The sequence below is a fragment of the Helobdella robusta genome, assembly GCF_000326865.2.
Source record: "Helobdella robusta unplaced genomic scaffold HELROscaffold_2, whole genome shotgun sequence".
NCBI lineage: Eukaryota > Metazoa > Annelida > Clitellata > Rhynchobdellida > Glossiphoniidae > Helobdella > Helobdella robusta.
Genome location: NW_008704083.1, coordinates 5,658,665 through 5,675,225, shown reverse-complemented (window position 1 = coordinate 5,675,225; position 16,561 = coordinate 5,658,665). Strand labels below are relative to the sequence as shown.

Genomic DNA, 16,561 nt, shown 5'->3' with positions numbered 1-16,561 from the left:
GAGAACAATTTATTATCAACCACTTTTAAAGTTTACCATTGACGTTAAAACTGTTAATGCAAAGAAATGTTAAACAATAGTTTTGAAAACTGGCTTTACATTTACACAATATAAATATTGTGTGTTTGTGTGTGTGTGTACATTTACACAATATAATTATTATGTGTTTTCATTGAATATAATGATAAAAACTTACAACTTATTTAGGTAGAAATTTCACATTTAGAGAACTGCTACGTCATAGCTATTTATTCTGTCATAACCTTTGTTAAACAACAAGTATAAACAAGTAACAAATGTAAGTTTATTGAATAAAATACTTTTTGCCAAATAATATAATTGTTTTCAAAATAAATTGTTTCCTTTCCACAGAAAAATATTGAAACAAAATAAAATCATCAACGAAACACGCAATTTCAATAAAACTCAAAATGAGCTGTGGTTGTGGGTGCCCCAAGCCTGAATGCCAAAGGAAGCAGCAGAACGGCTGTTCCAAATGTCAGCAAAAGCAGCAGATGCCATGCAGCAATTTCGGCTGCAATAGCTGCTGCTGTCAGAACCCCAACGAGTGTTCGATGTTTGGAGCGAACTGTAAGTGCATTCGTCCTCCAACACCTCCCATCGTTGAGCCAGAACCTCGTTGCTGTCCTTACCTGGTCTGTCCTTGTCCAGATCCTTGCATTATCCCTGAACGAGACACGTGCGTAAAACGACCTGAAGATTGTTGCGCAAATATTGGCTGTAATAAGGTGCCAACTGGATACAATTTGAGTTGCAAATCTTGCAATCGTAACTGCCCAGTGGAAACGTATTGTCCAGTTCCCAAGTCTTGTCTTCCTAGGTGTACTCCCAACTGTCCTCAGAGATATCCACATCATCGTAAGTTACTCGTTTGTTTTTTCTTTTTGTTCTCGTTCACATTAGATTAGCTAACGAAGTATCCATATAAGTTTACTTCCGTTATGTTAAATGTATATTGCTGGTCTTAGACGTTAAGATAAAAAATTTAAAAAAATTTTATGAATGTTTGTATTGCTAGCTGCAAGTGTATCAGTTAATTAAATTAATTTAAAATTTTATTTCAAAACAAACAGCTTGGGCTCAGATAGACACCCGGCACTACAATGCTCTTTGATCTGGTTGGTTTGCCGACTTCTGGTTTCCTTCAGCAAAATTATTTATCAAAAAAACGCACAACATTAATCAAATAATTTTTCAAAAATGATTGAACCATTAAAAAAATTTTAATTCAACACCTGTCTAAAAATCGAAAAAATTCTTCGATCACTTTATAATTTAATTAATTAAAACAGTGTTTGCAATAAAAATTCTGAGCAGTCAGTTGTCTTTTTGTTTGCAGAGTGATGGGAATGATGCGTTTCTTTCCATTTGGAGATAACATTGCGTATAGTTTGTAGTTGATCAGGCTCGTCGTCGTCATATCCGCAAGGTGCCTTTCTTATTTTGGTAGTATACAACAAGACCAGTCTTTTTACAAATTTATTTTCAGTTTGAACATTTCATTAATTAGTTAATAATCTTAAGTAACCTACAGAAATAACAAAAAATAGAACTAATTTTTTCGACTGAAATTTTTTATTTTTAAATTAAAATAATTTAATTCTTCAAAATAGCTAATTTTTTATTCCTATTGTTAAAGATCAAATTATTTATTCAAATCAAATAACAGAGAAGAATATTTTTCTATTATATCACCAACAATACATAATTATACTGAACCGTAGAATGATGAATACAAAAATAGTTACTATAATAGAGCGCTGTCATATAATTTCTAATTAGAATGCACTGAAGCATTTATTCATGGATTAAATATAATTGGAAATTGCTTAGGTAGATGAGGTTCAGGCAATCGTGATGTGATGCCGCCATTGAATGAAACAATTTACGTGTTGATGACCGATAATGATGACGACGACGATGATGAAACGATCTGATATAACAATTTATGTGGTGATGACCGGATGATGACCTATCATTATACGATTATGTAAGAGATGAGTGTAATAACTTGGTGACGATGAACAGTGATTTTGTCATTATTATTCAATTTATTAAAATTAATTAAAATAACCGTTGGTGTTCATAGTGAAGCGTATATAGGCCATATTTCGATTTTACTCATCATCAGCGCTTATATAGGAATATTTCAAGGTTTTACAATTCTCTGTGCAAAGTACTTTTATTATGCTTTGTCCTGCGCAAAATGATTTTATTCTGCTTTGTCCTTTTCGTTTATTATAGTTTGGTCCTGTCTACTTTTTATATCTTTGTTCTGTCCAATCTATTTGCTTGTAAATTCTTTCAAAAATATTCTTCTGGTCGGTGATGATGTTGCTATTCTTTGTTGCTTTTTGAAGAGTTTTTCATTGACTAAATAAAACCGCAAATCTATATTTAGTGATGTGTGCGATGTGACCGAGTTTATGATTGTGAGTCGTCTACTCGTGTTGATGAGGATGTGCTATTTTCGAGGATATGAATGTGATAATTTTGATGATAAATATGAAAAGAAAGATGATCACGTGGAAGTGAAAAATGAGCTATATAATATACTGATGTATAAAATGATGATGGGTTTAGATTTTTGCGTGCGTTTATAATGTGTGTGTGCGTGCGTGCGCGCGCGCGCGCGCGTGTGTGTGTGTGTGTGTGTGTGTGTGTGGGCCTGTGTTTATTTGTGTGTGTGATTACGTATCGGTGCTACCATGTGTTGGAATGATGTGCTTATTAAAATAACACTTAGTTTTTTTTACAATTTCATTGAATATTTTTTAAGTAAAAAAATGTGCCACAAATTATTCATCGTATTTTTAGAGTATGTTGTGAGACTCATTTAATATTTGATGGATGTAATAGTGAGTGTTGGAAATGATGATATTACAATGACAATGAGAATGATACAATATGATAAATGAAAAAGGTGAAATAAGATGGTGGTGAAGAATATAATAATGACGATATAGATAATGGCAGTAGTCTCGAATGAAGTACATTGAACTTATAAGACGTCCCACGCTTAGATTCTATGAGATGAATAATAATCGATGATAATACAGTTTCGTACAAATGTGAATTTGAAAATATATTTAATACTTCTCTAATACTAACAAAATACATGCGGAAAAGCACATTACATATATATATACATGATATATATATATATACATATACCATGTATATATGTATATGTATATATATGTATATATATATATATATATATATCACTTGTTTACAATGCAAGTACAACGTTGATTTGATACGAAAGAGCAATTACAACGGGTCATGATAGTTTGATTGACAGTACAACAATGATAAATTGACTAATATTGTACAGTAAGCCGCTAACAGTTGGCGTTAAAACAAATTTCAATTAAAAACTTTTAAGTTTGAAGCTTGTTAGGTGTAGATACAACCGTGTTAAATATAAACGTTTTTATATATATATATATATATATATATATATATATAAATTATATATATATAATAATATAATTTATATATATTTGGAAATCGTAATGTATTCGCATAAAGTTATTATCGTAAAGTTAAATTAACAAATACTTACAATTCACGTTAAACAAACAATGAATTAACATTGTAGAGACAAAGTGTATATATACTAGAGCATTTAGCCACTTACACAACGTATCAATTCGAAATCCGAATATGGTATAGGAATACTGAAAAAAGCTTTTCTGTTCTTTCATTCTTAAAATAAATAAAAATTTTTATTTTGAACTCAAGAAACTTGACTATGGTTTACGATTTACCAAAAATCAAAAAATTAAATAGGAAGCTAACATAGGAATGTATATATATATATATATTATAATTCTAACCCTAACCCTAACCCCGCTCATTATCCTAACATTTTGAATCTCAGCTATAACGTGTGTGTGTGTGTGTGTGTGTGTGTGTGTGTGTGTGTGTGTGTGGTGATGACGTTATTAAATATAGTCACACGAATGCGTTATTATAAAAAATAAAGAGCGTGTTGTTTGTATTATATTTCAGTGCGATTTGTTAAGAAATTATTTCAACAGATAGCAAGCATGGCATGAACTAAATTACGACTGATGTTTGTTTGTATGGCTACAAAATTGAAACATGAGCAATTTAATTCAGTTTTATTACAAATTAATTTAATTGAATTAGATTATTGAAAGTAGAATACACAATACGAATCATAAGATAAATTGTTTTCATGTCAGTTCAGCTAATAGCCTTATTCAAAACATATAAGCATTTATAAAGCATAAAATATTGTTCCCATACTTATACCCAAAATATTCACTGTCATCAATCATATATTTTTCAATCATTGTTGGCATTATCTTTCATATGAAAAAGTTAATAATGACTAGTTTCATTAGCATATCCTTTATTTCATTCATTTCATACTCTCACAACGTATTCACATCATGCAAACTCTTGCTGAAACCATCAACCAATTGATCATACAAATCAAAACCATTTATAATGTGAAATAGACCGTAACTAAGGTTTTAAAGAATAAAATTACATACCAATATGCTGAATAAACTTTTTAATTAACATATAAATCAAAACAAATCTTAAAATAGTTTTTTTAAATATCAAGCTATGTTAGGTACTGATTCCAATAAATTTAATAACAGATGAAAATGCAATTGGATTTTCAATAAAATAGATGAAATGAGTTATTTTTTAAATAAACTTATTTGTTGACAAATTTTTATTCTCACAATCATAAAATCATGAAACCAACTCAAACAAAAAAAAATGAATTAATGATGAACAGATCCTAGTTAAAAATTTTTTTTAATTTTAAATCCATAAAATTATGTCCTAAAACCTACAAAAATTAGATTTCGTTAGCAGACTTCGAACATTAACTCACTGATTCACTCCGTCTGACTTCAAATGTAAAAAAAGGTGGGTTTTTGTTAACCACAAAAATTTTTTTCGAGCACATAGACACGAGCTCAATTTAATGGTAATTTTGATATGCGATATCCTTGTAAGTTGATCATTCCACTAAAAAACAGCAGCAAGCAGAAGTTTTGTTTTTTACGGTTACCATCTGTTCTAAATTATTATTATTCAAGTAATTTCATAACTTTCTATCCTGCCCAATAGGTCATTAAACATGTTTGTAACACAAAATTTAAATATCAAAATATAGAAATTTAAAAAATTGTCATACTTAGTGAACAAAAATAAATAATTATAAAATGTTTTTGTAAAGTAAGAAAAAAATGTTTAAATGATAATAAGAATGTAGAGATATATTAAAATATAATTGAATGGCTTGAAGATCAGTTTCGTTAATGAGGCTCTTGAATTCAATTTGAACACTCCATCACTATGGATGCGACTTATTTTAACACAAATTAATATTACAAATATTAAAATATATATAAATATATTAATCATTTATATACGTATAACAAAGTTTGAACATGGCATTAACTAATTATAAATATTATACATATACATAGAGATTTCATTTTGAACGTTTGAGCTTCTACCCGAGCAATGACATCACATGAAAACAGGTATGCCTATATTTGCAGTGGAGAGTGCGCAGAGGTGAATGAATGCGTTAATAAACGTGAATAAACATTTGATATATTGTCGTTTAAGCTCCTGGGTTAGTATCAATCATCCATCTTCGAGAAGAGTTGTCGAGAGAGAGAGAGAGAGAGAGAGAAGAGAGAGAGAGAGAGAGAGAGAGTACTCATCCATCGTTTTAAAATATTCTCATTTCCCAAAAACAACAATCAGACCACCGTCACTACATCATTCAAAAATGTAAATGACCATTCAAATCTCTGAATGTCCTGCTTAATTTGACAAACAAACATGCGTGCAAAACGCTATTGGTATTTACTCGCGCGCTCCTTTCAATTAACTTGAATACATATAGAGGATAGAGACATATATATATGTATATAAATACACAGTTAAATGAACACACAATTGTATAATGTAAGCAGCAAAAAATAATAATACACCACAGATTGACTTAAAATTAATTCAATATCTGAATACAAAACTCAAATAAACAAAATAAAATTTGTGAACTATGGTGGCATGGCGGATGGTCTGCGGACAGTTTTGTAGAGTGCATGTTGGATGTGGAAGGATCGTTTCGGCGTTTGTCCCGGCGGTCGAGAGGTGGTTGAGATGATGTCGACGCCGGGGGAAGCTCTCCAGTGCACTGGCCCACGACGGCGCCGCTTCTCGAAGTACCAGATGCAGAAGTTCACCGTCGCTAGGATGGCCGTTAGAAAGAATAAGATGAAGACGATGCCGAAGAGTTGAATCATCGGATCTTTTGCCATGTTTGTTAAATTATCTAACCAAGTGGGTGATGACGTCGTCAACGTCTGTGTAGTTGTCTGCATTCCTATTGGTTGGTCGTCCAAGTATTGTTCATCCTGATTGGTTGTTTGTTCTTGACGCTGTGTTGTACTGTAAGGGAATAATTTACACATAAAAAAACTTTTTTGGCATTCTTTTGAATACACATCTTTCTGCAGCAAGTGACGCGACGTTCTGGGCAGCGAAAAAGATTTCTGCCATTGAAAAGTAGAAAATTGTTGTTGATGCTGTTCCATTAAGCTTTGCTCTTGCATGTTCAACATCCATCACTTCTCACTTTTTCATAATTCAACGAATTATTTTGTCTCTTTGTTGAGTTTGTAGAGATGTTGTGCAAGATTTTGTTGCTGACTTTTGTTGCTGTTGTTGCTGTTGTTAAATTAGTTGTTTAAAGTTGAAACGTGAAAGTTTGTTATTTTGCGCCGAGTTTTTTGAAGGTTTCCAATGATTTACTTTGCATGTCGTTGTTATCATAAAATATTCAAACCAACTTTTAAAATTGTTTCTAAAATTAGCAAAATAAAAATTTCATATAAATAATAATGATGGTATTTGAAAAGAGAAATATTTTTAAAACATGCGAAAGGAAATTTTGCGGTTTTGAATTAATCTATTAAATGATGTTGGGAGTTAGAAACAAATTATTCATCGCGAACCAGTCTGTTTTTCTATGTTGTTTTTACATGACAGACTCAACGCATTTTATCAGTGTTAAAAAATTTTTCATACAAACACTTCACTATCAAAAAAAGTTTAAACATTGCGGCAACATATTCAATGGTCAAAAAGTGCAATTTCCATTAGAAAAAAATTATTAGCCATCACTTTCATTATTTACCAAAAATGTTTTATCTGAAAAAACTTCTAAGATGATTCTATGACTTTTAAAATTTTTTATGTTATTAAATAATAAGCAACATCTATCTAGGCAATTATGTAGTTAAAAGCTCTTCCTTTAAAAAAATTATCTGTAGAAAAACAACGGACTGACCAATGATGACTTATTAGTTTTCGTTAAAAATTTTTTAAATTTTTAAAGTTTTTATAAACTTATATTTTTCATAAAATATTTTTCCTATTTGAGTTTTGTTCCTGAAGGTGAACCGGATTACTTGAAGAAAGTTTTTTGACGAAAGACAGAAATTGAAGTAAAATAAGATTATTTGCTGTGTATGACTTAATGGCGGTTCTGAGGACAAATAGGAATTGGGTGACAGATGCATGCATCTGATTTAAAACGATCAACCAATAATCATTGATCATAACGATTGATCATTTCAATGAAGATGTTTAGAAACGAACTGAAATTATATCGATTTGGCAAAGCATTTAATACCAAATACCAAATAATGATCGTCCTAGTCAATATTGTAATTTTATTTTGTAGGTGGTTTAAAATGTTTTTTTTTTCAAAATATTTCATGCCGGAACGACATTGTGTGCAAAGTTTTGACGAGTGACAAATAAATTAAAATTAATTGCTTGCAATGAAACTGAATTATCTCGTGACATGCAACATCACGTTTCCGCGAAGTATGAACGTTTAAAAAATTTTCTTATTTTGCCTTTTTATTTAGTCAACAACATCAAGATCGATGTTGTTGCGCGAAACTTTTATGCTGTTTCAAATTTATTGGCGTGGTGGTACAATTGGTTGCTTCAGATAACATGAAATTACTTTCAGAAATATTAAAAAAACTTGGTCATAATTGAAAAACAATTATTATTATTATTATTAATGAACACATCATTTTAAAATTTTTTTTTTACCGTTTTGTTGATATCTTCAACGAAACACCTCAGAAATGTTTGTTTATACAAATGCTAAATTAATATTATCAACAATAATGAACACCAGTAGTGAGAACATTTAAAACATTTCTCACGTAAGAGCCATTCGTAAATATTTCGACAACAATAACAATTAAATTTTGGAGAACAATAATTAAACAGTAACAGCAAAACTTCAACACAAGAACGAAAGTAACGGAAGGTAGCACAAAAAACTGTGTGACAAGTGTCAAAAAAATAATAACAGCAATATCATCAACATTTGCATCAACGTTCAAACAACCGACAACATCAATATCAATAGAAGCTGCAACAGTTGCCGCAACATTAATGTAGCAACAACAACAACATTGTTAACAACCAAATTAAAATACTACAAACCAAATCTCGCAGAATAACAAAACAGTAATGCAATCAACACATTAAGTTCATTTTGGCATTAAAAGAAAGCTACCAATTAAAGTTATTTTAAAGTTTTTTTTATTTTAGTTTATTTAATTACTTAGTGCGGAACCTGTTTGCTCCGGTTTTTATCTAATTTGTGTTGCGCGAACAAATTCTTTTTAATTAATTCGTGCGTCTTTTTTCTAATTGTGAAAATCCTGTGAAAATCTAAATTTTTATTAAGATGGCAAATTTCATATAAATTTTTTTGAATTTCAAAATCAGTTCCATATCAGCTAAAAAGTTTACTCCAAATTCAGTCAATCAAAATCAGTTTGAAAATTTTCATGTAACTTGTTCTAAATTTTGTGACCATTTTTGAATAACGTATTCACAATTTTGTGCCTAATCTTGAAGCAGGCTAATTAAATAATGATTGGTAGTATTTCAAAGGTTTCTTGTTCGCTAACATTATTAAACACGTATTTTGTTGAATAATCTGCAAAATTGGCAGAATTCATAGCTTCATAAATTGTAACTTTGTCATACTGAAACTTTTCAACGGAGAAATGTTTTTATTATTTGGGAGTGAATGGTGTGTTTCATTGAAAATGCGTATTAATGAAGGAAAGTTTTAATGGATGTCGTTACAATGAAGTTACGTCTCGATGAGCGGTGGTTCGTTATAATGAAAGTACGTTATAATGAAGGTACTATATGGTAAGAGACTTTAAAAACATGATGTACGCAAGTTTTGCACTTATTTTAACATTTGCGTAAATTGTGACTGAACAAAATCTTAGTTGTTTTAAAAAAAATCACACCTGAACTGAACTTTCAATAAAAATCTGATACTGCAAACACGCAGAGAGCACTAGTAACAGTAGAGTAACAATCAGTTACTTATGATCGTATCGTTAAAGCTGAATAAATATTTCACAAAACTATTTTCAACGTTGTACAATTAGCAGCAAAGTAAAACAAATGTACTCTCTCTTGTCAATAGTAATCAGATAAGTAATGAGAATGAATGAAAAGTGTGCGCACACACACTAGAACAAAAAAGCAGACGACAAAGCCCTGCATTCAAATGCTTTCTTCCCCACGGTTGAATTAAAGTGTCATAAGCCGTTCAATAGGATTTTAAAGCATTTCAGCGAAATAAGCAGGCAGACAATGTGTGTATGTCTGTGTTTAGATTTGTATGTACGAACATATGTATAAATGTAAATAATATGCATACCAACACATACATGTATATAATATATATATATATATATATATATACACGTATAAATTTATTATTTATTTTTTTATATACGCGTTTATATATGTTTTATAAAATAAGCTGAAACATATTAGTTTACTTATGTGCAGCTAATGTCTACGTGTGTATTAGTGTATTTGTATTAATGTATTAGTGTTGATTTTTTGAGTTGAAAGATTTTTCATTAAACTGCTCCTCTATAAACCTCCAAAGGAAATACAGTTTTTTATTCTCTTTAACATTTTGTTGTAGTTTCAACCATTCCATTACCAACGTTAACATTCTGCTTGTTTGTTTAGCAGGAAATTAACAAATTGGTGCATTAAATAGCAAAAAGAGCTAAACAAATCGAAGTTTATAGGGAAGTGACAAACAGCCGACATCGCAAAAACATTGGGAAGAGTTGCATCAGCTTTTCATCAATCAGACGCTCTTAACGTGGGTGCTTTGGATTTTCGTAATCGAATTTGAGACTAAAAATTTCAAAAAAGCAATCAAAACCAAACTCACTCCATCAATCGACTAAACTTTCAAGTGCTCGCGAAATATTTTCAAAAATTGCATCTCAACTACTTCACTTGATAAAGTAATCAACAGACGGCTTGAGAGACTAAAGAAACAGCCGCAATATTTTATTAGTGACTGTAAAACTCCAACAACAATATAAGAGTCATCCTCTCCACAACATCATCGCCAACAACATCATCTCTATAACATCATCTCCATAACATCATCATCAACAACATCATCATCAACAACATCATCTCCATAACACCATCGTCAACAACATCATCTCCACAACATCATCGCCAAAAACATCATCTCCATAACATCATCGTCAACAACATCATCTTCACAAACATCATCGCCAGCAGCATGAGTCAACCAAGTAAAGTAGTTGAGAAAATATTTCAAGAGGTGAAGAACGAAGACTTGGCTTCCATCAAACAAATTCTCTCGGCTGACAAGGACTTAAAAAAATGGTGTTCACTCGTTAAGTGGGTTACTTGAACGTTTATTTTATCATAATAATCATCATCTTAATTATTATCATCAACATTGTCAATAAGTTTTACCATAACAATTTTTTAAATTTATAATTTAAAATCTGTTAAACCAACAATTTTAGAGAAGAAATAGCAATAGTCACCTTAATGGAAAGTTTGTTGGAGTCCGACATAATGCTACCAAGATTAGTGATGTGTGGCGTACGAGTCATGTCCCCACTGCACTACGCTGCACTAAGAGGGGCAGATTCCATTCTCGCTTTCATCCTGGCGTACACCAGAGTGCCAGTTCAAACGACGCTGAGTGGGGGATCGTCGCTCCTTCATATGGCATGCTTTGCCGGAAACATGACAACGATCAAGATGCTAATTGATGAATGGTCAGCAGATGCGCATCAAAAAGACAGGTTTGTCTGGTTGTGTGTATGTCTGGTTATCTATTTGTATGTCTGGTTGTGTGTATGTTTGGTTATCTAGTTGTATGTCTGGTTATGTGTTTGTTTGGTTGCGTAGTTCTGCGTTGGGTAGTTGAGTTGGAATTGATACAACATGGTGTGGCAAAAAGTGAAGAATAACGTTTAACGTTTAAAGTTTATTGTTTCGTTTGAGATTTTGAAAATAGAAATAATTTTTTTTAGCAAAAAATAAATGTAAACTAATTCTAAATATTTTTATTTTCAGCTACGGTTGGTCACCACTGCACTATGCAAGCATAGGAGGTCAGTTGTTGTGTGCCGAAGAACTCTGCCGGAAGGGAGCCAACCCGATGGACCGAGACCAAGATGGAACCACTCCCGCCTACAGGGCATACAATTTCGGGCACGATGATTTGGTAGTATTTTTCAAAAATTTGACAAGAAATAATCCCAAGCTGTTAATTGTAGAGCAGAACGGAGCCAACAACGGAGCTAGCGACAACAGTGTGAATAAAAGGAGAACATCGTCTAACAAAATAGCTGACATCGATTTCATCATCGACAACGCTTATGACTTCCCCGACGACAACATGGTAACAAAAGTTCAATGCAAATATGTGCCAAGCAAGGAAACGAGCAACAACGACAAAACTGTAAATGTCGGAGGAAGTATATATGATTTGCCAGATAATATAGATAGCAATAAGTTGGCGCCAAATATTTCTGATGATCCAAAAAAAGAAATCTCGAAGAAAAAAATACAAGCTCTTGTTGAAAGTCAGTTAAAAGACGTTTTCAACGATAATTTCAGTGATCCCTATCTACAACCAATCAACGACAATTCAAATTTGTATGGCACAATGAACAACGGCAGTATTCAAAACATCGGTTTTAAAACTCTGAAATATTTGCTTAAATCTGAATTTCAGAAATACAAATCTACGATAATCCCTCCAAACCAAACCTCTTACCCGCAACAACAACAGAACAAAGACGATCAAATATACGATGATATTTACGAAGAAATAGTTAAATGTTCCGTAAGAGACAGAGAGAACAAGTGGGTGAGAGGAGGCCAGACCGTAAGGGGCAGATTTGATCAAGAAAGACCTCCCCTGCCTCCGAGAAATTCAATAATAAAAAACGATCCCTACAGAACAAACCAGCCACCTTCAGGAACGCCTCAAGCAGACCAGTCAGTCAGCAAGGATTTCAATGTGGCGAGCAGCAAGTTGAACCTCATCGAGGAGACCCAAGTGATAAAAGAAGCATGCTTCAATGAACTCCTCTGCGTTCTCGAATCTGGAGACTGGCAAAAGTTGGCTTTAGCACTGCCCATTCGAGATAATAAATCTTTAGCATCAGAGAAGGTTAAGAAATTATTTTTATTCGATTGTTTATTTCTTGAATTAAGTTTCATTTATCAATTAATAAAATTAAATTTTTAAATAATTAAATTTGCATGGCTTATGTGTTTATTTGTAATTAAATCGATTAATTTATCGTTCACTTGTAATTTTTATTTGTAGATAAAGAAGATAGAAAAACAATTTCCAAAGGATCCAAGGAAGCAGGCCAGAGCGGCCTTGCAAGATTGGAACTTTTATTACGGAAAGAACGCCACTTTGGATAAACTCGTAGAAGCCATGAAGAAGTGTGGCCTAGTGGAGAAGATACACAATGTCGAGTTAGCAAGCAAAAGTGAATTTGCTGCTTAATTTTTTTCAATTTACCCAAACGTGCCATGTGTGTATGCCTGTAACGAATAAATGATATATTTTGAATGCAACATGCAACAAATCATGCAACAGAACGAGCTATTTAAAAGTATGTTTCTAATAACAAGACAGCAATAACTGAAACAGTGAATAAAGCAATACTTTTCATTATCTTTATTCACGGTTATATGAATATGCATTTAATAAAGATATATTTTATGAGCAATAGACTTTGTATACAAATGTAACATATCAAATGTGTTATATACATCTGTTAACATGTAGATTTTGAAGTTGACTCATTTCATTTCATACTTTTTGAATTAATTTCCAATCGGTCAGCACCTACCAATTTGATTCGTCAGTAAATAATATTTGTTACTAACTCTTGAAACTTATTTAATAATCTCTGCCAAAAGGTTAAATAATTTAGTTGTTTTAAATAAAACATTCTTTAAATTATAGTATGCCGATAGCAAAATTGAAATTTTAAAATTCTTATGAAGACCAATCGGTTCAGTGAGAAATTTCTCTTCACGTACAAATCAGGGTGGGAGAATTTCAAGAACAATTTTCTTAGCACCGCATGACACTTCTTGTAAGAAAAAAAAATTTTACTAAAAGCACGAGCGAAGAACAATTTTGTCTAATCGTGCAACATTTTGTCTAATCGTGCCTAAATTCAATTACGCCGTACATTTAAATGTCTCAAAGTGCTGGTACTAATTAGCATTTAACTTATTTATACAAGTTGAAAATTATTCACACAAAAAAATTAAATATTCCACAACATTCGAAATATTTTCACTGTTGCATGTAATTGATATATTTGCAATAACAACTATTTACAACCAAGCATAAAAACTAGCAGAGCCATAAAAATTTTCATAACACAACGCTGTTGATTGAACGAACGAGCGAGCGAACGAACGAACGTGTTCACCGTTCTACAGAAGTCAAAGTAATAATGACTGAATTGTTAAAAAACTGATTATACAACCTGGAAAATATTAAAAATTTATTAATATTATTTGTTTGTCATTTTTGATTAACTTAACATATTAATTAGCATATAAATAAAGGATAAACTATAAACGAATTTAATACGCAGTTATTTCAGTGCATGAAATGTCGAAAAAACATTCTCAATTAAAATGTGTATTTTAATATTGCCAATTAACAAGAGAAACGATGTTTAATAAAATTTTGACGGACCTAATTTTTTAAAATTTCATTGTACTTCTGCTAAATTCTTACCAATTATTATTATCATTATTGGTTTCGCTCTCTTTTTTTAACTTGAAAAAATTAGAAAATTTCAAAATTGGCAAAAAATCAAAGAATTTTTGCTAAAATTTTTCAAAGTTAGAATCCGACAATTGGGTTTCATACTGTTGATTGCCTATTATTCAAGATTATTTTACTTATCAGTGCAATTAATTACTTCAATATTTTTCTCTTTTTCACAGATTTACAACATTAAATTAAACACTAATAAGACATTTTTTGAAATTAGATGAACAGAACTTTAGAACAACTCTTGAGTAGAAGTAGGATGTCGGTGATAATAGTTTCACCAGTAAACATTGAATCTTAAAAGAAAATTGTTTTTTGGCTAAGATATAATCATGAAATGTTAACATAGCAGCTGTTGATCGTTTCGTAGCCACGTCGGTGCACTTCTATAAAAACAACTGAGGAAAAGGTACATGATACAAGGGACTAACGGTTTTCATAATACGGATAAAAAAGTCATGAAAATCTTCCGATGGTTTTCCTACACATTATCCAATTGCATTCTGTGAAGATGACTTATTTGAGTTACATGTTTGCATTGCATTACGATAGGACACCTTCAATCAAGCAATCTGACCAACCGACGTTGCTGTTATGTTTGTTGCTGTTATGTTTGTTGTTTATCGTTGTTTGTTGTGTTGTGTTCATGTTGTTGTTGTAGTCAATGCATTTTTTAACATTAAGATCTTTATTTGAATTCTTGTGTCGACCCATTAGAAATCACTCCAAAAGTTTCATGCATATTTAATTTACAGTTTTGTTCTTATTAAAATTAAAGTGCTTTAAAATTTTGAAAGGTGCGTCTGCTTGGCAGATCAGCAGATGCACTGAAATTCATTTAGGCTATTTGGTACTCAAATTTGAGTTTAAAATTTTTTTCATTCCATGAAAGTTTAATTTTCGAAATGGGTTCGTAGCTCCGACCTAACTTTCCACCATCCAATCAACAAGCACACTTGCCGTTACTAGCGGAAAATTTTTAAACAATTTTGCAAAAGTTGTTGTATTTTGCTATTTTTTTTCAAAAATTTTAATGTTTTTTGATCAAACAAATTAAAAAATGTAAAAATAAAATGTAATAATTACGTTTAAAGTTCAGATCGAAAAATATTTCACCGAAAACAGAATTTCAAAAAACTATTCATTACATGCTACTCATTTCGTGCTAAATTAACACATCTGAATCTAGATCGTTTAGTCATTTCCTGAGCTGTCATCATCATCATCACCAATCATTATCATCATCATCACCTATCATCATCAGCAGCAGCATTATTTTTATTATTACTATTATTATTTTTATTGCTATTATTATTATTTTTGTTGTTGTTGTTATTATTATTATAATTATTATTATCAGTAGTAGTATTATTAGTAAATGTAGCTGTAGTAGTAGTAGTAGCTGTAGTAGTAGCAGTAGTAGTAGCAGTAGTAGTAGCAGTAGTAGTAGTAGTAGTAGTAGTAGTAGTAGTAGTAGTAGTAGTAGTAGTAGTAGTAGTAGTGGTAGTAGTAGTAGTAGTAGTTGTTGTTGTTTTGTTGTTGTTGTTGTTGTTGTTGTGATTATTTTTATTTACTGTTATTATTATCATCATTAATCATCATCGTCTCAGCACTTTTCGCCTTAATGATATCACCACGAACTTACATTATTATCGTTGAGACATACATTGATCATCATCATCAAATGTGTGAGAACGTTAAAAAAATGATTACATCGCACGTTCGTCCAGTCCATAATGTTTGTTGTTACTCAACTTTGCTGTTCACAATTACTATAGCTCTTGATTACAGTACTATGTTTCTTTAGAGACAATTATGATTAATTAGTAATTAAATACTTTTTATCGGTTAAATTTGTTATATCCAGCCCTACTTTACTCAATAGTATTCAAAATTACTTACAACGTTTGTTGATTGTAAAACAGAAAATTAGGGATGAGATGATAATCCAGAAAATATGATTAGCAAATCATTATATATTATTGTTATTATTATTATTATTATATGTAGCGCTTTTACAAAAAAAAGTTTCCCAAAAGCACCCTCTAAATGATGTCACAATTAATTTACCATATAATAATATACTCTTAGATACGTACATGCGTAAAAATTAGTTAACATTTTCATAATTTTCTGCTCAATTCCATATAAATTTTAATTTACACCTCTCATATTATTTTTGTTTGCATTGTAAGCAGAGTTTGTTTACACTATTTACGTTATTTATTTCCACAGTTGCCAAATGAATGCCGCCTGTTACTATTAACTATTGTTGGTGTTGTTGTTGCTGTT

At 31.2% G+C, this 16,561-nt stretch overlaps 3 protein-coding genes across 3 annotated transcripts; 2 read left to right on the top strand and 1 right to left on the bottom strand.

Annotated features, from left to right (window-relative positions):
• Nucleotides 1-431: 431 nt before the first annotated feature.
• Nucleotides 432-1,135, top strand: HELRODRAFT_160498 (hypothetical protein; the record flags this gene model as incomplete). Its single annotated transcript, XM_009017454.1, has 2 exons — nt 432-879; nt 1,095-1,135. The coding sequence occupies 2 exons, from the start codon at nt 432-434 to the stop codon at nt 1,133-1,135; spliced, it is 489 nt and encodes a 162-aa protein (XP_009015702.1).
• Nucleotides 1,136-6,089: 4,954 nt separating this feature from the next.
• On the bottom strand, nt 6,090-6,850 carry HELRODRAFT_160497 (hypothetical protein; the record flags this gene model as incomplete). Its single annotated transcript, XM_009017453.1, has 3 exons — nt 6,090-6,446; nt 6,668-6,759; nt 6,844-6,850. The coding sequence occupies 3 exons, from the start codon at nt 6,848-6,850 to the stop codon at nt 6,090-6,092; spliced, it is 456 nt and encodes a 151-aa protein (XP_009015701.1).
• A 3,858-nt stretch (nt 6,851-10,708) lies between these two features.
• On the top strand, nt 10,709-12,973 carry HELRODRAFT_160496 (hypothetical protein; the record flags this gene model as incomplete). The annotated part of the gene is made up of 4 exons (XM_009017452.1): nt 10,709-10,830; nt 10,962-11,246; nt 11,521-12,625; nt 12,785-12,973. The coding sequence occupies 4 exons, from the start codon at nt 10,709-10,711 to the stop codon at nt 12,971-12,973; spliced, it is 1,701 nt and encodes a 566-aa protein (XP_009015700.1).
• Nucleotides 12,974-16,561: the final 3,588 nt, after the last annotated feature.